We start from the raw sequence: 24,842 nt of genomic DNA on the forward strand, positions 1-24,842 counted from the left end.
ACCTCTGGAAAAGCTAAAGCAATAGAACAGTACGGTAGATAAAAGCGTGTAACAGCATCTGTTCCCCGGGCCTGGGCTACAATACTCAGCATGCCGGTCACTGTTTCCTTTAGGAAATGTCCTGTCTTTGAGCGATTCAAATGAGCACAGCCCAAAGCAAGAACAGTAGTGGGGGAAGGGACAACTGCTGGCCCTTTTCTAAAGTTGTTTGGTAGCACAAAGTATGCTCGGGAGGTCGAGAGCATTGTCTGCTCTATAATGCCAGCTTTCAAAGCAATTTTCATCGGTTTTCTTATACACAGTGATCCCCTCGAGGTTTGATTAAGTTTTGATCAAAGCAACACCAACTGCCGTTAATGAAAACCAGAGCCATTTCAGTATTTTAGTGCAATATCTTAACTTAGCCGCATTTATCGCCTACAGAAAGCCCAGCAAGTCCATCACGTTTGAGGAAACAAGCAGCTGTGACTTTCCTCTATTTGCAGCTTTACTCTACCATCAGCGTCCCTACATGTTATTCTGCCCAGAACCAGGAGAGGGTGCTGTTAAATTTGGCGAGCATTTCATTTATCCGCAGAACCATCGCAGTCTGCAAAATGCCTTTCCCTACTTCTTCCCCCTCCGTCCCCAAGCCCTCAGTATCGGGTGCTTTTTAACTCCTGACTGAAATGGATTTGCCACACTGATGAGCCAAGATATAATAGCACTGACGAAAAGCATCTTTCACTTAATTATAGTAAAGCTCCTAAATTGGAGTGATGAGAAGTGATGCAGCTGCTGCTGGGTGCTCGTATGGCAATACAGTAAAGTTACACAGATCCTTTGGATAAAGGATGCCCCGCAGCTTGCTTTTTACTGTGGCTCTGCCAAAAGAGCCCTTGAAGCCCTTGGACATCAGCTGTGTTGGATTTAAAACAAGAGGGACTGCCTCTGGGACAGGGAAAGGAACACTATCACATCAACAATCGTTGCGTGTGTCAGGGGCAGACATTTGGCAAAGCTGGGTGACTTTGTAAGACTTGCTGCTCTGGTTTAGGATGAAAAAAGTTATAAACAAACAAAATTTGTAAAAGGGGGAATATATCCCTTTTCGGCTTTGAACCACAGTCACAGAATCATAGAATGATTTGGGATCTCTCTCTCTCTCTGCATCATAGACCTAATTAGTTTTTAACCCAGATGCAAATGCTACCCACTTAAAAATCAATCTGAATCTTCAGTAAAAATATAAGCACATTCCAAACTGTTATCCAAACCTGAATATTCAAGCCTTTTTCTCTCCCTCCCTACGGTTTTTCAAACCCTCCTTCTCCACATCAATGGGTTAGCAACTTGAAGCAAGCACAATGGAAGAAATCGAACAGGAACAAAGAAAAGGGAGATGAAGAATGCAAAAGAAGCATCTTCTGCTGTTCAAGTGACCTTCTGCAATTTGTTCAGACAACATCTCACTCAGAAGTGAAACCCACGGTGTCATCCCATCTTCTGATCTTCCAAGAGAAAAACATACTATGACAGCAACTGTGTTAACAGGGACTGAAAGCAGAAAATGGGATAACTGTGGGATGTGAAGTGATCTTGGTCCAAACTGTTCAAAACATAAAACGACTGTCAGCACATGGATTTGGTGTACTTGTAGACTATTTTAATTTTTAGCTGAGAAACACACAATAGGGTAGAGTTTAAGGCATGCAATCAGGCATGAAACTTCTATTGCTTGCATTTTGTGCTCATACCTTCAGTGTAAGTTCTATGAAAAGGAGTAGATCCTATCTTTAATCTCTACGTAAAGCAACTCTGAGTACCCACTTACAGCCTGAGGTTCCATGCAATGTTTACAGTTGTTCCTGGAATGCAAGATTTACTTACAGGGAAACTCAGTTCCTTTTCTGTCGGTGCAATTTGTTATATGCCACATAGAGAAAATGTAATCTATTTTACAAAGCAAGTTTGATCAGTGATAATATCAACAGAAGCAAAATAACCTTCTCCACATATATACATGCTGCAATTACAGACATCAGCTTGCATGGTTTTATTTTGATTGCTCTTTTACTGGAAAATACAGATAATCTAATGGATAGGAAAAAAAACTTTCATTTCTGCACCTTGCAAGTCTAGTTGTTGGTTTTCTTCTAAAAAACAAGCCAAAACCAGACACCACAAAAAAGACAGCCAAAAGGGCAATGAGCTTTTTACTTCTGAGGAAAAAGAGCAATTCAATGATTAAGAGTTTTGTGGATTTAGGTATATTATCTTAGTAACATCACAGGTATTGAAATAAACAACATAGGCATTGAGATGCTGCTAAAAAATAATTTCCATTTGAGTAACATTTGCTTGGTAGTAGTGTAAAGCACCTTTGTGTCTACTCCTATGGGGCATTTGCTTTAACAAGCAAATAAGACAGTACCTGACAGGGAGCATATTGCCAAGGAAAATGTTGTTTATAAGCAGCTACAAACGAGTATTTTCTCTCTTTAATGCCCTACCATTGTCCATACAGCTTCTGGTTTTATTTATTATTATTATTATTTTAAAACATGATAGTCAAAGACTCTTCTCCCTTACTCATGTGTTTTTAAAATCAAAATGATTAAAAATGAATCTACTGTGCATCCATGTGATGAATGTGGTAAGAGCTCATCTGCATTTTTCCCCTGAAGGTCCCCACTCTGCATTTTTCGATATCACTAAGACTTCTGCTGCATTTACTGGGAAGAGACAAATCCCAACTCCTACATGTGTTTAAGCTGCCCATTCCCAAGGACTTCAATGGTATCGAAGTTCTGTCCTCTGCTGTGGCAGGCATTAAGAGTTCATTATTACAGTGAATTTTCAAAAGAGGTAATCCTGAGGTTACAAATAGTTGGCAGGTCCAGAACTGGATGGTCCTATTGCCTAGGCCCCATCACAACAAAAGGATTCATGCACGTGTTTACTTTGTTCCTATTCAGCAAAACATTAAAATACAACTTAAGCATGAGGTCAAATACCACTGAAAAGTGCCTGAAGCAAGATTATGACTTCACCATTAAATCTTTTGAGAGCATAAAAGGAAAATGAACTCAGTGCATAAGAATTACATCTTAAAACATGCATACGGAGGCATTGACCTCTTCTTTGATTTTCTAAAAATGAACAGGCCATTTAGCTCTAGGGGAAGAATCGGAACTCCTGTTCCTGCTCTTACATCTAACTAGGGAAGAGCCCATGGAAGCAATTGTCTTTACATATTACCTGCAAGAGTGGCTCAGAGTTACAAGAAATACTCAAGTCTACCAAGTGAGTTTGCATCCTCAAAAATTACAATCTAGACTTTGTTTGAAAACATTGATAGTGACAGTAATGTATAAAACATATCTGGCCTTTCTGACAAAAAAGAACTATAAAACAATCTAAAGCTAACTGTGCATTTAGATTAGCCAGCACATAAACAAAAGTTCAAGAAAAGCAGTGCAAAAAATGAAGGATTAAATAATGAGAGAATGTGAAACAGCTAGACTACACACTGCAAAGCTTGTAAATAGAGCAGGTAGCTAATAGGCTTTCCCAACTTAAACTGCAATTTAGTAACACTGCAGTGAATTAATTAAAAAAATATACAAACACATAAAAAATTGTATGCCAAAATGTGCTTTGCAGCTCTGACACAGTCCCAGGACAATATGGAAGGCTCATTGGGAGCGTCTTCCTTTGCCACCCTGACATTTCATCTTTTATTGCTCTGGGCAGAAATCAATTCCCCTTCCTCTCAAGCCTGATGTGAGAATGGCTAAATCACAACGTCAACCCCCTGTTGCATTGCAGCTGTTGAAAGTTACAATTAGGAAACACCGAAATACTTCTCTGCGGCAAACAAAATTAGGCAGGGTGATTTTAGTAGAAAGATTTTAGTAAAACAAAGCCAGACTTTGTTGGTTGGTCCTTTGCCAAAGTATTCTTGCCGCACAGAGCAGGATTGCTCAGGAGACCTAGGAGAGACTAGATGCTTCCCAATACCGGCATCTGACACTGATGTTATGCTGACATGCAGGACATGAGAGAGTCAAGCTTTGCTGAAATCAGTGTGCCCAGAGTGGGATATTAACTGTCAGGTTTCCTAAAGGCTCTCAGAAGTTCTTCAGAGATTCTCTCTATCTTAAGAGATTTTGTTCTCAAGGGAATACAGGTTATTCCATCCTCTGAAGAAGGTGATTGTCTACCGCAAAAAAAACAGGGGAAATTTAAGAAATACAGAAATTAAAATCATGATTAGAGAAGTGTTTTGATTAAAAAATAAAGGCAAAGCAAAACAGATAGCACCTTGAAAGAACAAAGTTACAGAGGAAGGGATTGGATTCGATTGAGCTTAACCCTGAAAGATGCTGTCCCTTCATGATTAAGTTTGCTATGAATGACTCATCCACAAAGTAACGTGAAATGTACTCCTCAGTAGCTTCTCCCAGCAATTCAGGATGTAAAATCCGGTCACAAATAAAAATTACAAGGCAAAAATAAAAAAACCAACCAACCTATCTCCCATTTCTCATCATCATGGTGTCTCACAAAAGAAAATACAAAAATTGAAAGCCTTTTAACTTGTAAAATATGAAATGCAATTCATGCTATGGAGAAATATCTCAGCCTTTTAGCTAGGAAACAGCCTTCCCATGGGTGCTTGGTTATTAGCTATCATGCAAAAACAATTAGTCGTTCAAGCAATTAAGAAGGTAAGTATCTCCTAAAAAGGTTTTGAGCTTTTCAAGCCCTAAATGCAACTGCCATAAACCTAGACTGTTCCTGAGTGTAATTTAGTTATTGTATTGCCTCTCCTTAAGAGATTCATTGTATCATGTGTTGTAAATTCTTGATGCTCTTTTAGCTGCAGTCTGAGCCTCTGGTGAATTCTCCTCTTGCTCCTCGCTCTTCTTATGGTTTAGGAATATCTCTGACTTTAAGAAGCGGCTGTAGCTGTCATATTTCATGAGATTGAATATCTGGTAAGAGGGGGAAAAAACACAAAAACAACGCCTAAGTAAAACTAGATTTTAAATGAGGAGGACGGTATATGAACTCTAATGTATTTTTGTTCTGTTAGTATTAAAGCATTACTAAAAAGCATGACATTAAAACACACTTCAAACTCTCAAAAGGGGCTGCACATAGCAAACAATATTGCAAGTTCCACGGTCACGATTTTGCAATAATGTCCATATTAGTTTAAGAATCAGATTATGGTTTTCACAATAGCCAACTTTGAAAACCTAATACTGAAAGTGGAAGGTCACATGCCACGGTCACTAGGTAGGATTTTGCAGCTGATGATCACATAATTGCATGTGTGGACAAGCCAGGACATTACCTGGTCCCCTCCCACAGCAGCCTTGGGCCTGCAAAGCCACCAGGAGTAAAACCTAGCGAGGGTGTCCTTCTGGCAGGGTAGTTGGAAGATATTCAGAGGGAGGAAGCAGAGCTGAAGAAAAAGAGGTACCTTTTAGGCACCTTTCTGACTGCAGTTACTCTTGAACATTACAGAATAGCTCATTATACATGCAGAGCACTGGATAACTAAGAAAAGCCTCTAAATAATTTACACAAGTACCAAAACTTCAAACTGAACCTAGACTGAAACAACTGGTTTAACCAATGTTTCTTAAACTTATACCAATCTTCCCATCCTTTTTAGACTACTATACAACCGAATACCAAGACTGGTCTCAGGTCAGATCAGAAATGCTCCAGGTACCTGTCACAAAGAGCTGATCTGGTATAGATGTAATTTGCCAGTTAAAATGTGGTTTAAAATTGGTGATGGATTAAATTTGTGCTATTAGGCTTTTCAGTAGCCCAAGACCTGCCCTTCTTCTCATAGCCAGTACACAGCCAGCATGGAAGCATGAAGTCATCACTGAGTATAGCTTTTCTCTCCCAGGGCTTGAGTTTAGGCTCATCCCTCAAAATAACTGTTTTCTCTTCTATTTATACCCATTTCAGACAAAAAAGCTAGAACTCATTTGGAGTTTTCTGAAAACAAAACAAAAGGGATTGGGAGAGGAGCCTGGAATCTGTTCAGGTGTCAATGTCAGGACTATATTTTGCTTGGTCTCGAAACAGAGGGGAAGGAAAAAAGTAAAACTCAAAACTATAATTGAGGCAAAACCAAAGCCTACATCACTCTCTGCCTATTATTTCACTGGCGGAGCCTCTCTGAGTCATGCTTCATGACTGATTACATTTTATGGTACTCAGAGTAACTGAATTTCCAAGATGAATTTCTGGATTCTGAACTGCATGTGTGGATAATCCATGTGTGGGTAACTGGAACTTTATCTTTATGGGCCTCATTTCTAACTCATAGTACAACTGGGTAATACAACTGTTTATTAGGAAGAAAAAAAATAATAACCTCAAACTGCTTTTTCATTTCACATCCTCAAGGAACCTGGACAGATAAAGGCAAACACACAAAATTTGACTGTTCTGGTATGTGTGTTTGCTGAAATATCCCCCTTGCAAATAAATTACATGAAGCATTTACTAATGACTGTTTGTTTACATATTTAAATATTTAAGTTCATGTTTAAAACAGTAGAAATCTTGCTTTATAAGCTACATATTGGAAGGCTAAAAATCCCAAAACACCCACTCAGTGTAGACCCAAATCAATGCAGTTAAGCGAAGTCAAATTATACCTCCTGGTGCTGGCTAACTACAATATAATTAAATTTATCCAACTAGCTCAAGGGAAAAAAAACCTGTAAGGAAGACATTGCCCCTTAAAACTTCCTAAGTCACCGTGAAGAACTTAGACCCCTCTTGTTCCTGTTATCATTTAAAGCATCTCCCAGAGAGAAAGAGCACTGTAAGATCAAAACCTTCTGGAGTCTGGTCAGCCAAATGCACACGACAGATTTTATAATCACATGCAAAAGCAGAATTGTCTTTTTCCCTCCCCTCCTCTCATCACCTCTGTGGAGCAGGAACACTTACCCCATAAGTATTTTGACATCTACAGATTTCTATGAACCACTAACCCCATTTTATTCAGCATGAACAACTGCCTCCAAGCTATTTGTTTAAGGCCATCCCATGAGCACAAAACCACTCCCCACAAGTAGCCCCATTTAAATCAGTAGGTCTCTGGAGAACTGAAGTGCTAGTTACCAGTAATGTTGTAGACCAAACTGTGGCTTTCAAGCTCTGCCTTTTTATACTTCAGACACACAGTGCCAGCAGTAGTTAACACTGTTCTTTAGAGAACAAATTATACCACTCTTCATAACTTTATAAGGATTGAAAACTAGAGAAGACCATAACTCTTCCTGAACTATTATCTAACAGCAATAAACAGAAGCTTTAAGTGGTTGAAACCTGCAACAACGTAGAAATGCTCTGCGTTTAGTTTTAAAAGTTCACAGACTTTCTTCCCACACTAGTGGGATTCCTCTACCACTGGTCTAGTGTGTTTCCAATTCAGGTATTACTAATCCCTGGCTGTTCACGTGCATGCTCATTTGTGAAACTGCAAAACATTTTAACTCCAGTAGTCTCTCCAGCTTCACTCTCGTAATCACCCAGCCTAAACTGCAGTGCTTAGATTTACCAGAATATTTTCCTTCCCTTCCCCCAAGTCAGAAGTTCGTCCATGAATAACTATTTCTTCACATGGAAATTGAGTTTCAGACATTTCCACTGCTAATGACTTGGAACCTGTTTGAAAGACAGCAGAGCCTTTGCTCCTCAGACTGCTTCAATTGACCCAGCCAGTGCCCAACTAACTTATTCAACACCTGATGTGAAATGCATTGAAAACACTATTTAAATCAGTGTGCTGTTTCTCCACAAAAGAAAGAGCCAAATGGAAAATACAGGTAGTCCTGAGGATGGTACAGAAATTAGAAATAGTCCAGACTGCAAGTGCTGGAAAGCCTCAGATAAGAATGACTCACTTCATAACTTATGCTTTAAAATAAGCTAAATAGCAAGAAAATTTACCACCAAAAGACATGCCTGCAAAACATCACCTACTTTCTGCCAGACCTCCCAAGTTCTGTAGGAAAAGGCAAAGCAGATACCAGCTCCTCTTTTAAGTTTTGTGTGTTACAGAAGAGGAGACTTTTCAGGAAATTGCATTATATTCATATCAATATAAATACCAAAACAAAGCAAAGTGAAGAATCTTGAGCTCTCAGGGAAACCAGTGGCAACTACGGAAACAAACATCAGCAATGACTCAGCTCAAGTGAATACACAGGAAAACGTAGGCACAAAGCTAGTCAGCTGGGTGATTCTCAAGCTACCAGCAGAGGAACCCAGGAGAAAACTTCATCCGATTTTCCAGGGAAGTCCTGAACTGGAATCAGCATGGTTGCACTGATTGTCTTAACTAATTGGCCCTAGTTAGATGGGGCCAAGAACCTGGGATACAGTGCATCCACCCTCAGAGTGGCTGCATTAGTATTGCCAATACAGAAGTAACCCAGCTCCATGCCTACCTATTCAATCCAAGCCACAGGTAGCAGTAGGCACATTCCCAACTTCCTACACTAGCTTGTGCTTAGAAAGCAGAGTCCATTAAAAGCAGACAAAACCTAAAGAAATTCTGTTCTTGAAGAAAATAACTTTACCTGGTCCTGGAGCTTCTGAAACATGAGAGGGTGAGGTGTCTCCAAAATGGTCTCATTCAAACGGGACTGCCCTTCAACATTGACTTGGGAGGAAGCTTTACTGGACAGGAAAGTCATATAAATTTCTTTAGCTTTTTCTTGCATCTGCAAAAGGACATATTTATTTAAAGAATTATTTGCTGTGGGAATATTCTCCATATTTGTCAATGTTTTGTTGGAGACTGCTCTAGGTCACTTCTTGAGGTTTACATCCTAAACCCAAAACATAGTCTGAATTAAAAAAGAAAACAAGTAACAAAACAAATATACATACAATAGCTTATTTGTGTATATTCATTTGTACTGGAGGAAAAACACCTCTGCAGGCTAACTGCTGCACTGACGTGAGTGGAAGCTTCCAGTATTCAGCACTCAGGTCAAACAGCAGGTTGTGATGTTTGAATCCGAGTATCTAGTGTAAAACTGCTCAGCATCATCAGCTAGGCCTTGTCTTCACTATTTAGAAGACTATTTTTACTAACAGATAATCAGTATGCGCAAGGAACCCAGAGGAAAAAACACTGTGGAAACTTAGTCCTACTGTCAGGCAAAACTAAGCAAAGTCAGTGTATAATCCATGCTACTGCTAGATAACCTTGTCATACTACATGCTTTGTCATAACTACATTTTTACCTCAGGGCAGCTCACATGCAACACTGACTACACGATTAAAAAAACCCCAGCAGCTTGGCTAATGGTAAAGATAAGACTCTCAAGAGCCTCTGAAAGCTGATAAATAAGGATAGGTGTGACTTGCATAAAGCTGTTTGTTAGTGTTTGCCCTGATTTCAGCAATCCTGTTTCAGTGTTCTTCTCTTGATAAATCAGTAACTGCGATAACATTTTGACTCAGCCCAGCATCTTTAAGCTTCAAAGCAGTAAATGAGTGGTCACAGTCCTCTGAAATTCAGTGCAAGCTTCCCCTTGACCAGAAGGACAGATAAGAGAAAGCCAGTGGGGGAGAAGAGAGGCAAGCCTCCTGCTGCAATGTGAATTCTGCTCACTGAAAACAAGGCCCATGCAGGAGCAGGCACTGTACAATCCCAAGCCACGGGTGCTCATCAGCATTCCCCATTGCACATCTAATGGGCAACCGCATCTCCAGACCAGCACCAGCTAAAGGGCTATGTCTTTGATGAGAAGTGGGCTTGAAGAAGGAAGCATTTAAATCCTTGCCCATGAAGGAGTCACAGAATTTCTTTCATGTTTTACAGCTGAGAATCAACATTTGGGGATAATTAGAAGAAAAGCTACATGTGTTTGACAATTCACAAGGCCTAAAGAGTTAACTCTCTCGCTGCTGAAGGGGACACACATTTTCCAGGAGTAATCCTTTTTAAAACAGATTATTCATCTGATGGGTAGAACATCATGTGTCAGGTGCATTAGGGCACAATGAAGTGTTTTTAACAATTTCTGATCTTTTCAGTTTCATGGATCAGGGAGGACTGGGTCAGCCATGTCTGTTCTCAATGAGCAGTTAATCCAATCGATCAGAGTTATCATGGCTTTAACTGGTAAGGTTAATACCCTAATGCAGACACAGTAAAGGTACCTTTAGCTATTATCACATGAGCAAGCATAAGCGATTGTACTGACTGTCAGTCCCACCTAAATAACTTTTGAACCTGCTGTCCAATTGAACCATATTTAAGAGAAGGGCAAAGGACTACGAAATAATTACCCTCCTACTGATTCAATGGAAAAAAGTGGTGAGAGAAAGGAAAAGGAGAGAAAAAGCAGTGTGTGCGCTGAGGGAGAAGCTGCAGTATATGTTCAAAAGTCATCTACTTGAACTGCCAGCATGTACTTAGCAGCTGGCTAATCAATGCACACATAGCTCCATCTCAGGAACAACACAAGGTGCTGCTGGCTCAAGGAACACAGAAGCAAGCTGGGCACTGCCGAAAAAGAGCAGAGCAAGGCTTGAGGGGAAACATGAAACTAGAAGTACTGTGGGGAAGTTTAAAGAACATGGCGGGGAACAAGAGAATTGTGTGGGAGGCTGGCAAAATGGGAAGGATCTCTGGATTTTGCAGGGAAGAATGACAAAGAAAGGAAGCGAAAGCACTCTGGTAGGGAGAGGGGGTTGTTAGAGAGGCGCAGGGGACCTGGCTTTATAGTAAATATGGAAATGCATAGCCAAACATTACAGGTTCTGCTCCACATGGAACAACTGTTACTCCACATCTACGCTTCAGTAGTAGAGCATCAGTTTAACTACTTTTTTTATTTTTTTTTTAAAGTAAGTACAGTTAAAGCTGCCAGTATGTTTATGCATCCTGCAAATGACATTCAGGGAGAGCCAGGTTCAGGGAGAAGAGGCAGCAACGTTCCCCATTCAGTGGGCGGCATTCTTTGTTCTGCATCAGCCTGAAACTAATGCCTCAGCACAGGGGACTCGACTCTGGAATCTAAACAACACTTACACTGGGATCTTGTTCACAGGTGGTTATTAAAGGATTTCTGGCACTTCTCACTTACATCTGCACGCTCACCCCAGCATCCGTGCCAAATTCCCATTTGGAGTACAAAGTTCTGTCTACAGAAATCCCCCTCACTATTTCAAGTGGATACAATATTCTTTCCCACTTCCTTTCCTAAGGTCAAATTCAGCTCTCAAGCCTGTGTGGTTCCCAAATGAGGTGAATGGAACTCCCAGATGCTCATCAGAACAGGCTCCAGCAGTTAGCAGCTGTGCAGCATTACCCAGTTCTGCTTAACCATTGCCACATTACACATGGGAAGCGGCAAAAGAAACTCTTGAATAGGTATACTTTGTTCTGACATTGTTCTCTACAAAACTTCTCGACATGGGTATTTTGGTGGGTTTTAGCAATAGCTGAAAAGATTCCCTGTAGTTTAAAGCATTTATTATAACCTGTAATTTATTTTTAAAGCTCAGCTGCAAGAGAAGAAACACTTAAACCTTGGGAAGTAGCACAATGGACGTTGTTTATTTCATTAACAGTCACAAACGCAATAGCATATGACTAACTCCAATAAAATATTTAAAGTTACATTTTATTCACTTATCCCCACCACTCCCATTCCAATAATTAAATGTGTCCTCAGATGAGGACCATATGGGTGGCAGCAGAGCTCACTGCTACAAGTGGACTTGACCTAATTCCTTCCTCAGTCTTCGCTAAAAATTAGATTTCTATTTTAACTTCAATTTTAAAGGAATGATGAAGAAAGAATATCCTTTTTTTAAAACTACAGAGACATGTCTTGAGCTGAGGGGAGGAGTTTGCGCTTCTGTACTGCAAGAAGATAGGCTGAATCCAGTCCATCTAAAACCTGCCTAGTCCAGTAACGTAGTCTGCTTGGTGTCTAGCTCTGCAGATGCTGAAAATCTCCCCTGCTCCCTGAAATATGCATGCATTTTTTATTAGTTCACCCAAACAGGAAAACAAACACAAACTCTTGGAGCAGTCTGGTCTGAACTACATTTCTGCTTTCTCCTGACTAAGCGCTCCCACCACTAGTCTAGAGCCAACACAACAGTCAAGGGCCTGGCTTCTTCTTGCCGGTGCTCCCTCTTGTCCTGTGATCTAGCAATCCCGGCTGCATAGCAGTTCACGTTCAAGAGGAAGGGGACAGAGAAGATGTATCTGCACAGCATCTTGCAAGATCTGCCTGTGTTGGCTTGATATAAGTCAGCTTCTAGGCAGAGCCCACGTGACTGTGGTTAGAGTAACAACTGAACCAAATTTAATAAGCTGTTAGGAAAGGCCCAGGATATTTTCTCAGAACAGCACTAACAGTTAGACAGTTTGCAACGAACAAAAAGCAGGAGCAGGGTGAGCCTGCATCTACCTGTGAAGACCAGAAAGGACATGAGAGAAGGACAGCACATTTACTGAGCCAACCACCCTAACAGTGGCTATATATACTATACCTAATATATAACATTATACCTAATGGTATAGCAGCCTATACAAAACCAAACACTGCTCCCAGCTGACACTGAAGGGATGACAATAACACTAGGCACAATGGATATTTAATCCACTGGCCAGACGGTGACCTTTGTGAAAGTTTAAACTGACCAAGAAAAACCCCACGCTAACACTCTCATGTCAAGTACTGAAAAGTTTATCTTCTACTTTAACAATGGGGAAAAAAAAAATCTCATACGAACTGGGTTAAATTGAAATCAATTTCATCTGACCAAAAGTCTAAGTGTCTATAAGCTAGTTTCTGTGGTAAACCAGTTTTAATGAGAAGCAGGTTGTAAAATAAGTATAAGGTTGTTTTTAGAATACTTTGCTCACATTAGATAGATACAAAGTGATTTCTGCAAGAGTTGCTTTCAGCAGACAAATTCATACTTCATACTATTATAAGCACTGGAAAGATTTCTAATTTTAGTGCTTTTTCTAGCTTTGTAAATTATCTAGATAAAGCCGTCCATAAGCAGTAGCTATAAAAATTTACTGTAAGTCTGTGTCATTCTAAAGCACATTTATTCTAGCCAGCTGTAATAGCTTTGGCAGTACTAGACTCCAGATTGACCATACTGTGTAATGACTGGTACTGAATAATTAAGCTAAATGGAACCTAGTTAAGTCTCTGTCCATTCATTTGGCCATTCACTCAAGAATTCATTAAGTTACTGTCTCTATACAACAGTTTACCATTTCCTGCACTAGCATGCGCAATCCTAAAATAGCTGAAAAGATGGAAATTATTTAGCAAGGGAAAATAGGATTATTATCCCATTGCAAAATGTGGGACCTTACAGAAGGATTTTCCACTTTCATTTCCACTTTAAAATGCAATTTGATATCTGTCCAAGGGGTATCAAGAAAAAGCTACATACCTCTTGGCAAGGACACTGTACGACATACAAAGAAAAAACATCTGCCCTGTACAAAGCAAAGGGTTCTTCCCATTTGGCTGTGGACTGTGATGCTGGCTTCTGCTCCACCAGCTCAGAAATCAAATTATTTTAATGGACTAGGGAGAGAGATCAAGAATACCTAGATCCCCAGCCCAGCATATCGAACATACCAGCCAAGACGTTGTATGGACATCTGGGGACAAAAGAGAGGAAATGCTTTGTCACAAATTCACAATAATGAGATCTGCAGCTTGTGCCGAAGCAGGGCCAGGTCAGTGGGACTGATGGAACCACGCTCGCCCAGACAGGAGGTGGCTCCCAGTGCAACCCAGACAGGCTGCGGCTGAAACATTCCCTTACACGCAAGGGGAAAGAAGAACTCCTGGCCTCACTCCAGCTACCAATATTGCTGCCATCATGGTGGCATCTAGCACAGTTCCCTCTTTTAACCCATCTCACTTACTTTATTTCTCTTTAGGCCTTGCATCGTACAGAAAAATAGCCTGACTAGCTGTTCTCTTCTGAAGAGCGTCTGCACGCATGGACCTTAATGAGGGAGGGAAGTAGCTAAATACGCCAAGCTGAAACAGTGCTAAATATTACAAAGTGTGCAGTCAAATTGAACATTTTCCTCTTCTTGCAAAAATTATTATTTCTGTACTATTGATAGAGTTATCAATACCAAAAAATATTCACAACTGAAACAAGCAAATTGTTTTTTCAGTGTAAAATAGAGAACATTTACAGAAAGTAGACTCCCCTCTCAAAAATACGTGTTGTTGAAAATCCAGGGATATTTTGTTGAAAATCTACTGGGAAACAGTTTCAGCTGACGATATTTGACTGACCTTAAGAGAGGAATCCCGCAGTCCAGATGCAGCTCTCTTACGCCTGCACTTTATAACACCCCTAGCAGCCCAGTTCCCCCACCTGATTCCTATTCCCTGCCATTTCTGATGTTAGTCAAAGCACTTACGGTCCCATTTGAAGCAGATTTAAGTGCCATTTTCCCAGCCTCAGCTCCTCATGGTACTCTGCTTACTTTGGCCAGAAGAGTGCAAAAGGGGCTGTACATTTGCACCTGCTGCCTTCTAAAATGCTCCCTTTGGCAACAAGAGCTGCACACATGTGAAAAGTATAAAGGTGGGATTTCAAAAAAAGGGCTTATGGGATTTAGGAGTCTGACTCTCAAGGAGACGCTCAGCTGGAATTTTGAAACTACTTCATTTCATGCTCACAGAATCCTTGTCTCAAAGATCAAATAAATCTGGAATTTCTCAAAAAAAAAAAAAAAAATCACAAAAATTTTTTCAGAAACAATCAAACAAAACACAGTACATATTTTAGGCCTGACTCTATAGGCTTCAAAGCCTAAATAGGAAAGTGGATCCTGCGTTCCTGGTGGATCTAAATGTAGACCAAGATTCAAGCAGTGGAAAAAATTGGAGGTGGCTCATTCCAATAGAATATTTTCTACTAGAAAAATATACTTTCATGAAAACAAAAATGCTCTGCAGGTATATGTCAATTTGAATAAATATTGAAACAAAAAAGTCTAAATGGACAGTCAACTTCTTTTGTTTTGTAACTTTTAATTTGATAAGGCAAAACTTTTCTTTTTGGTATTATAAAACATTTTGTTTGCACTGATTGTTATTTTTATGTTCCACTAAATTTATAATAATGGTGTATATTTTCATGTAATAGCCGCTATGCTTTAAAAAACGTCATGAATGAATATATCTTCAAGCAAGATGATGCAACATCACTGAATTAAACCTTTTGCTATTCCCAAGCAACAACAAAAAGTTCAGAGTTTTCAAAACATGGGAAACTTGACAATTTCAGCATTTTGTTTTGGTTTGAAATAGAACCAGCTTTGTTTCCAAACAATTCCACCACCGTGCTTTCAGTGCAATTCCTTCAAACATATTTATTTGCACTCAAATGAAGCATCTTATGCAACAGAAACATTATAGTTCCAGCTCTGCTAGGGAAACTTTGTTGACAAGTAAAATTTATTTAGGAAACATACCTGTTTTTTCCCCTGTGTTTTCTTAAATTCTTCACATGCTAGCCAGAACAAAACATTTTCTTCACTAAATTCTTTCTTTAAAAATTCCTAGGGAAAAGAAAAACAAACAAACAAACATTAGGATCCAATTTCTCAATTGTTCTTCTCTCTTCCTACTACAGCTATTAAAACTATAAGCTGCCTACAGCTAGTTTTACCATGGTATGAGTTTACATAGTACAGTGTAACGGAACCACTGCATTAGTGCATCTGCACACTACCAAGACACAAATGAACAATCATACATTCAGCACTTTGAAAGCACATTTCAGGAGAATGATGAGCTACATTTAATCTCAGAGCGTGTCAGTAACTAACAAGAAGAGTTTCTCAGTCTCCCTTAAATAACTCGAGCAATTTTACAGTCATTGCTCAAAGGGAGATCCAAAAGTATATGAATTCATTAGCGGGTGAGTATAATGAACTATTTTAATGAGAGTCACAGATCACTTGAGATTCTCATCTAGTATCTTTCTGATTTTTTAATGAGTAAAATCTCTACAAATAAAAGTGTTTCTAAACAGGATCATCAGTGGCAATAAATTCACTTAAGTCAGCTAAAGCAGAAGACGTATTTGCGTTCTCTAGACAGTGTTTAAACAAAGCACACTCCTCCAAAAGTGAGGCATGTTTTAAAATGTGGAAAAAAATCTACATTAAATTTCTCTGTAAAACATAATGACTGAAATATTTATAGCTCGGGGATCATCAGTTTTCTCTTTCAAGTGTTAGAAAAGAGATATTAAGTAACGCCAAGAATTAAATAGCATCAAGATTACTTTTTTTTTAAAGAATTCTTAATCACAGTGTTTTGTAATTCTAGTTTACATCACTTTTCAAAACAGTCTGGCAGGAAACCCAGCGCATTTTATCATTGCTTGGTATGGCAAAACCATACTCAAGTAGGTAGTTCCTATTCCTACAGCTAATATGGCAAGAAGGCCTTGAGAAACCAACTTGCCACCCTCACCTAATTAAGCCTCAATCCTGCATTTTGAGCTGCACAAGCCCACACTTTGTAGTAAAGGGAATTCTTTTCAGTACAGCTGCTGCAACACAGAATAAGAGCCACACAAGAGTTATCAGGCTGAGGAGCTGGTAGTGGTAACCCTTTGCTTAAGTAAGGACAACATATGAGAATAAAGAGCGCAGGATCAGTCCTCAGTGATAAATAATGCTTGACAAGAGAGATCAGTGGCTCAAGGACTGTAGTTTATCCAACAGTAACTTGTTAATCCTTGCAACAGCTGATAGATCTGATTAGAAAGATGCAACCAAAAGTCTTCCACGTGCCATGTTCCGTGACAGCAAGCTGCAGTGCCAGTGGGCAAAAGGCACTACCTCAGAAGCTCAGCAAATGCCACAGCTCCAACTCTGCCACCTCTGCTCAGGGTAGGTATCTAGAAGGATGCATGCCTGTGTGCTTTCAGCACTGGCACACCTGCACCATTTATGCTGAGTCTCATTCAGCTTTAAATCCTAATTTTGGTTTATATAAATATCCATAGTTAATATAGCAACCCTAAATCGTTTCACTCCTTCTGGATCTTCAAGGAGGTTCTCCAGTGATGTAGCCCATTTTGAGGTTCCTTTCAAGGTTTGATGGCTGCTGCTTGGGTGACCCTCGCTGTCGTTTATCTCTGGAAAAAAATTGAAAAAAACACCATCTTTGTTAGAAGTGATGCATGTCACATACATTTCTTCCCCATTGTCCTCTGCATCCTTGGATTACAGCTGCTCTCCTTAAAGGAAATACCACAAAACTGAAAATAAACACACACACATATTTGAATTCTTCTTTGCCTATAAGGAGGCAAAAATGCGCTGCAGTTATATAATTCATGAGTATGTAAGTAGGCACTGTCACTATTTTATAGGAGTTCAAGCACCTTTTGCACATGGAACACAATGACCGCAGCCTGTGTAATAAAAGGACCATTTGCCTTTTGTTCTGGCACTGTCAACAACATTAGCTTCTACAAAGCAAATCCTGGTCAGTCACAGACACGAAATTTATTTTTAAGAAAAGAATCATGACTGGAGGTTGGGAAAAGGCAATGAGAGAAAGAAAAATAATGCTTTGTTTAGCAGGAGAACAAGTCCAATATGTTAACCCAGTCTAACAGGAGGAAAAACAGCTGGCAGAGAAGCCTCATTCCAGCTGAGTCAACCTGCTATTGGGCAAGTGGTATTTGGGTGTTTTTTCCATTTGCTTGTTTGTTTTCAAGTCCACTGAAATTCTGCTTTTATAAGGTGTGCTGGACTGTGCCAACATCTTATATGTCAGCCAGCCTTCTCACAGATAGGAGAGATGGTATACATTTTTGAATTTTTCTATCCCAGGGACAAGTATGTTACATCCAAGGCTGGTGATGCCAAAAAAATGGTTTGCTGGCTACCCATGAGAAAACCTATTACTTGGGAAGATTCCAGGAATATTACTGTTGACCTGAAAAACTCTAAAACAGACATAAAGCACTTGGCCTCCTTTCTTCTCACACCCAAAATGCCCAGGGAAGACAGCAGGAATGCAGGCCATGAGAAGTCAGGCTAAGAGCTCCACTTCAGGTCACTACACACTGGAAAAGCGCACAAAACTCTTACTGTAATCAATACAGGTTCTATTTATTTTTATAATCCCTTTGTTTCTCCCAGCAGCTTATTGGAAATGTGGATCTTAGTAACTTCTGCTTAAGCTCTGTTAAAAAACCCTTCCTCCCCAATGAAACTAAACCTCAGCAAGTATCTCAAAAAACTATCTATGCAGAGCTATACTATCAGATGCCCTTTTAGCCGGTAGCTAGAATGATAAATGCTAAGGTTAAAGCCCTACAAAATATTGGCACGACAGACAGCAAAGCCTACTGAGTTTTGGTTGGTAGGGACCTGTAGAGTCTGTTTGTTTTTCTAACAGTGAGATGGACCACTGTTTTAAATGAATGAACATCTCCTTCCTTGATAGGAATGAGGGTTTTTTATACAGGAGAAATTACAAAGCTGGAAAAGAGGTAAACTTTCCAGAGCCGTGGATTTCATACCCATTGCCTAACACTGAGAGATCTATACTCATGCCCCAAGTAAATACAGACGTAAAAGGAAGGAACGCATCTAAAATGATTGAGCAAATGGTCGCTGCAGACTACATTTTTCATGTGTAAATCCTGTCTCTCTTTCGTCTGTCCTGCTGTAACTCTATGATGCAGTTACAGCACCAACCTAAAATTTCTTACACAATGAATGCACAACTCTATGCCTGCACAAAACCTTTCAGGATCCAAGATCATAACCAATTTGGGTAAGGAGTGTGACAGACTGGTCTCCAAAGCAGCAAGTGTACCTACAGCTCTGTATAAGAAAACTCTGCTAAAGGTCACGAGTCAGAACCTGAGGATTGTCTCCAAACCACTACAGAAGATTTCATACATGACACAAGTACAGTGAGTTAACCGTGCCTCAGTTTCCCCTCCCCTCATGCAAAAGGATGTGGTTCTTGATTATTGCTTGCAAAATTTATTTTAGGAAACTGACTCAAAGTATCTGGGCATCTAATCTCAGTAAAATCTGTGAGATTTAAGTGGGAATAGCCAAGTACAATGGAGCAGAACACAATTACCTCTGAGGAGCTTGAATCTCGTTACACACTCTCACCTCCAAACAGAATGGCAGCTCTATGTGTACAGCTGCTAATGGCCTGAAGAACCAGGCCATTCCCTTATTTTATATATGATTTAGCACAGAACTTATGTGAGTGAGATTTTATTTCTAGTGTTTCTTTTCCAGCCAAATTTTAAGTGGACATTAATGATTACTTTGAAAAGCATGTATTTCAATGAGCCAATGCAATACAGGGCAGACCCAGTGCCATGAGAACCTAAAAATATTTCTGGTGAGCAGACAAAGGCCGGAACAAGTGCTTCCACGCACCCAGGACACATCGATCTGCTTCCCCTCAGCTGCTTTCGCTGATTTCTCATTCTACTGCTGGCCATTCTCTCTCCTCCCTAATCACCATTCTCCCCAGCTTCCTCTCACTTCCAGCCTACCCAGCACAACCCAGCTCCATCCACTGTTTACGTTCCCCCCCCCGCTCCTCCTTGTCACCCTCCAAACCCTGCATTCTCCTATGACCCTGCTTCCTTTCTCCCTACCTTCTCCTCCAAGGGCCTTAGTAGAGAAAAATTTCGTTTTGGAGGGAGGACCCACACAACTTCTTAATGTCCGTTCTGCTGAGCCTTGCTGTACAGGACTCTGTTGCTCAGTTTTTTCCTCACTTAACCACCTGCCCACAACCCAAAACGTACTGTGCTACTGAGATGAGGCTTGCCTGTCCATTGCTCATACAATGCAACCCTTTCATTTAGCCCTCGCCTCACTGATTCAAGCTTGCAGTTCCCCAGAGCAGAGGCTACGGGATGTCGCAGGCGCTGGGCAGCTCTGCCGAGCCGGCATGGGTCCCACTGGCAGCCGCAATCCCAGCTCAGCCCGGGCTACAGCTCCCAGCATCAGTCCACACCGAGGCAGGGGACACCAACCATAGTGTCGCAATGGAGGCAGACCCTCGGACCGCTTGTACATAATAAACACGAGAGACCAGAGAACACTCTTGGATCCTGCCATCGGGCAGTGCAGCACAGCTCTTGTCCTGAGCAGTCCCCCCAAAACACAGGAACTGCATCCAGACAGCCTGCTGGGGACATCGCCTGGCTGGTACCATCCTGCCCTCTGTGCTGGGGGCAACACAGCTGGCAGGGGCCAAAGCGATGCCAGGGAATGTGCCAACAGTCCTGGAGGGCTCAGGTCTCTGTGCTGGGCATGGCATTGATCAGGCTTTCTCCCTCCGGGCTGAGCACCATTAGTCCCCATGTTCAGTGTTCCTTTGCAACCACCATAAAACATTAACATTGCCCTTCAGCGCAAATGTAAATAGGCTGCACATGACAGTAGGCAACACCCTGAAATTTTACAAGGATATTAGAACTGCTGGGTATTTTTATTATATCCCATTAAATACATCATCACAAACATTTTTTCTAATACAAAAGTGACCTCCCCCAATTAGGATCATAACTTTCCAATCCACATGCTGGTTTCATTTAGCAGATTTGATGTGTGATTTCTAGAATTTTTATCCCCAAGTCCATATCCCATAACACATTGCTAAACTACCTTAAAAATGATACTTCCACTGAAATACAATTTAATGAAAGTCTGAAACAATTTATTTTAGAAGGCAATAGCGCAATAAATGTAATTACATGAATGGCCCTCCTGAAACCTATTTATCTCTGTTTGCTATTTATAAAGGTAACTTTCTTCTGTTAAAATCATCAGTGAAAAAGTTAAATAATATAAACCTGGAAATAACAAGCTCAATACCAACGTTTGACAATCAAAATGTATACATTAGTATGATCATTTAAATGAGGAAGGCAGACATTTGCTGTTACTGAAAACTGAGATAATTTTATGCATCAAAAAGGGTATTACAAAATGGCAGCTCTTCACCAATATTTCTGTAAAAGTAACACACAGAATGTACAACAGATGATAAATACGCTAACTACATTTCTGTCACAGGAGAGCACTTGCTATCTTTTATGCTGGTTAGAAACCAAGAGGCAGAGAAAGCCAACAAAGCATGCACAGCGGAGCACAGTCGTAGAGTCTCTGCTGAAGCAAACTTTCCACTGAGTGTACAACCATAACACAACTGCTTGCATGATGTGCAGTGGCCAGCTGCTTCTACAAAAGCAGTAAATGATTACATGCTTATTTTAATAGCACCATTATTTTAGAGAAGAACCCCATACCAAGCCAACAAATAGGCAGTTACATTAGCTAGAGCATTATTTTAGAGAAGAATCTTATAGAAGCTGCCTTCCCCCATCGCACAATAGTACCGCCGCATTGGACTGCAGATAAAGGCTCTTTGTAAACGATAGATATAACAGTAAGTGCAGCACTAATAACACTGTAATTATCTGTTGAAGCATGGTATCAAAAATGGAAAATATTTGCATTCTCCAAACAGGAGCTTGGACTGAAACCGCAGAAGGAGTCAATAACATAAAAATATACAACTTTGCAAGTCAAAACTCATGGTTCCGGCCCTTGCTTTCGAAAAGCACAAAAGAGTGTGGAAACCCATCAAACTTTCAGAGATTCAGACACACCTAGTTGAGTCAGTCATGCTAATCCATCTGCTTTCCAGAAGGACTACGCACCACAACGGTTTCCCAAGCTGCTGTCATTCTCAAACTGTTGATGCAGTGGCCTGCATGGCACCGTCTCAAAGGGCACAGACTCACACGCTTCACAGCATCCTGTTGCATGGAACCTAAATGCCTATTCCAACTGCCTCTTTCCCGCACACACCTTTTGCAAACTCCTTAACAAAAGACAACCGGCACACAAACAGTAGATATGACAAAAGCACCATATAGATAGCACATTCCTTATTCTGTATTTAAACATTAATATACAACATTAAGAGAAAGCCTTCTCGATTTCTTCTTGAAGAACTTCTGATCACACTGCCTGCATTTCCCCCTTTTTCACCTGGATGATAAAGCTGCGAGCCACAAACCTTTATTATTACTTTAAAAGTACTCTGAATACCTTGTCTTTTCCTACGGTCACCAGAATGCCTATCCAGCCACAATCACCAGTCTGGAATTAATAAATCCAAGGTTATGAAAGAGTAGGCAACTTCGTCAGTAGGCAGCTGAAAAGGGAAAATTCCCTTACTTTCCATGTCTCCAAGCGCCACTGGATGAATCCTCACACAACAATTTTTTCTTAGTAGCAGCTAAATTTTAGACCTTTTCACTACAGAAGGGCTGTCCTTTGCATGCTTTGGTTGTTCAAAGCATGAGCCTCAACATCCTCTTTTGACTGTCTCTAACTACAGATGGCTACTGGATTCCACTTTTAACTATAAGGAAGGAAACTAGAGGGACGTTCCGCTTTTGTAGCATCTCTGGAAGCGTTCACCAGACATATACCCTTTAAAAAAAGCCCAACTCTAGACAAACACCGCATTTGGCTTTTCTTAGAAAGACTGTAACTTCTTACTGTAGGTTATAAAGCGTAGCGTTACTTTCTGGAATTCCGAGTTTGTAACTTTTACCCCAACTGTTTTAGCAAGGATACCTATTACCCCCTTGGAATCGACAGACTTACAGCCTCAGAGGCACCGCGCCACGAGATGCCCCGTAGCAGCACGAACACGTTACAGCGCCTGTCTGCAGGGGGAACTGTGAAGTCCTACATTTATTACGCCTCCGTAACTCCCGGTTTAAGACGCTCCCTCCAAACTCCTCGAAGTCAGTTTAGAGCCGGAACCATCACGCTCTGATGTTCCGGGCTATTGCCTCGCTACCGACAACAGCGGCGGGCAGCGGTTCGCAATCAAGATTCGGCTGATGAGGCATAAGCCCCGGTAGAACCCAGTTCCCTCTTCCGCGCAGCTGCCGGAGCGGGAAGAACCGCGCTTCCCTCCCGAGCCACGGCCGGTTCATGCAGCTCATCGCGCCGGTAACACGGCCCGCGGGTCCGCCGCAAGCCCGGGCAGAGCCGAGCCACGCCACGCCACGCCGGGCACCAGGCTGACGATGGAGGGACAGGTCCGCAGCAAGGCGAACCGCCCTGCGGGTGAGCTGAAGCCCGCTGGGACGCGGGGACCGGCGAGGCGGGCGGAGGAGCCGGCGCGGCCCGGGGTTAACGGAGCCGGGCGAGGAGCGCGGGCTCGCTCGGCTCCCCTCAGCCGAAAGGGCGGGAGACCGGCTCCCGGCCAGCACCCCCCGCCGCCGGGAGGGGGCTCGCCCGCGCTTTCCTTCCCCGACGCTGAGGTCTGGAGCGAGGGAGAAGCGCAGCCCCTTCCCCTGCCGCCGGCTCTTCCTCAGGCGGGAGCGGCCGGGGGGGTTGCCCGCCCTCTTACCCCCCCTTACCTGACGGCGGGCGCTTCCTGCTGAGCCGGCTCACGGCCCGGTTAAACATCCTCGGGGGCGGCCGCGCGGCCCCGCGCTGCCCGGAGCCGGAGGGGGGCGGCCGAGCCTTCCCCGCTCCCCCGCGGGGAGGCCGCCCCGTCCCGTCCCGCCCCGCTCCGCTCCCTCACAGCCGAACGCCTCCCCCCCCCTCCACACACACCCCAACCGCCGCCTCCTGACAGGCGCCGCGGCCGCGCCCTGCCCGCCGCCAACCGGCCGTGAGGGGAAGGCGGCGCCCGGCCCGCTCTCTGCCGCGGGGCCGCCTCACCGCGGCGGGCTGGGGAGGATGACGGGCGGCCGCGGGCCGGGCCGGCACGGCGGAGGAGGAGGAGGAGGAGGACGGGTGCTGTCAGTGGTCCGAGACGGGCCGCGTCCCGGGCTGAGGGGAGCGGTTGCGTTTCCACGTTACCGTGAGGCGCGCAGACCGTCAAATGCAACGTGGCAATGGTGGGTCTTCACTCTCTCCTCCGGGGGCCTGTGGAGAACGGCACCGTTCCCCTTCCCAGCCTAAGCCCCTTCGGTGCGGGCCTCCAGCTGCTCCAGTTCCAGCCTTCTCCGCTCTCACCCCCCTTCCCTACCCTTCCGGACAGCACCGTTAGTTCAATTCACTCACGTCCATCTCCTCTCTCCCTCCTCTTCCCAGGCTCAAGCCTCCTGCTCCCCGCTCTGCTCCTCTCGTTGCGCTCTCAGACATCGGGCAGCATCTCCAGCCAGCACTCAGCCACCAGACACCATTAAATCTTCGCTGGGCAGGTGCAAGGAACAAACACGCTGCCCTAAGGCGGTCGGTCACCTTTATGAACGTGTGTGCTTTCTTACCAAAATAGAAGCGCCAGGTTTCTTGGAAGGACACTTATTTCTCAACAGGAAAAGCGCAATTACGATTTTAACAAAGGTATTTTCACTTTCAGAAATAACTTTTTACCAAAATATTGGGTTGGGTTTGTGTGGCAAGGTTATGGTAGCAGAGGATTACAGTGGCGGCTTCTGTGAGAAGCTGCTAGAAGCTTCCCCTATGTCTGACAGAGCCAATGTCAGCTGGCTCCGAGATGGACCCGCCACTAGCCAAGGCCGAGCCCATCAGCGACAGTGGTAGCGCCTCTGTTATAACAGATTTAAGAAGGAAAAAAAGTTGCAGGGCACACAGAAACGGTAGCCAGAGAGAAGAATGAGAACATGTGAGAGCCCCAGCCCTGCAGACCCCCAGGTCAGTGCAGAAGGAGGGGAGGAGATGCTCCAGGCACCGGAGCAGAGATTCCCCTGCAGCCTGTGGGGAAGACCA

The 24,842-nt window shown here is 42.5% G+C and overlaps 1 protein-coding gene across 1 annotated transcript; it reads right to left on the bottom strand.

Moving 5' to 3' along the window:
• Positions 1–1,623: 1,623 nt before the first annotated feature.
• Positions 1,624–23,685, bottom strand: RGS10 (regulator of G protein signaling 10). Its single transcript, XM_069797099.1, has 5 exons — positions 23,522–23,685; positions 17,094–17,212; positions 15,534–15,620; positions 8,610–8,753; positions 1,624–4,979 (listed from the first exon to the last, which is right to left on the bottom strand). Exons 1-5 carry the CDS (start codon positions 23,568–23,570, stop codon positions 4,833–4,835), a joined length of 546 nt encoding a protein of 181 aa, XP_069653200.1. The 5' UTR covers positions 23,571–23,685; the 3' UTR covers positions 1,624–4,832.
• Between the last annotated feature and the right edge of the window lie 1,157 nt (positions 23,686–24,842).

The sequence above is a fragment of the Haliaeetus albicilla genome, chromosome 11 (assembly GCF_947461875.1).
Source record: "Haliaeetus albicilla chromosome 11, bHalAlb1.1, whole genome shotgun sequence".
Classification (NCBI taxonomy): domain Eukaryota; kingdom Metazoa; phylum Chordata; class Aves; order Accipitriformes; family Accipitridae; genus Haliaeetus; species Haliaeetus albicilla.

Bases quoted from the DNA above. Each gene is read 5' to 3' on its own strand.
- RGS10 (XM_069797099.1), bottom strand. From the start codon at position 23,570: ATGTTTAACCGGGCCGTGAGCCGGCTCAGCAGGAAGCGCCCGCCGTCA. The intron at 15,621-17,093 runs GTTGCTATATTA...TCTTTTCCCTAG, and splicing joins AAGGAGTGAAACGATTTAGG to GAATTTTTAAAGAAAGAATT. The intron at 4,980-8,609 runs GTAAAGTTATTT...CCCTCTTACCAG, and splicing joins TTCAGAAGCTCCAGGACCAG to ATATTCAATCTCATGAAATA.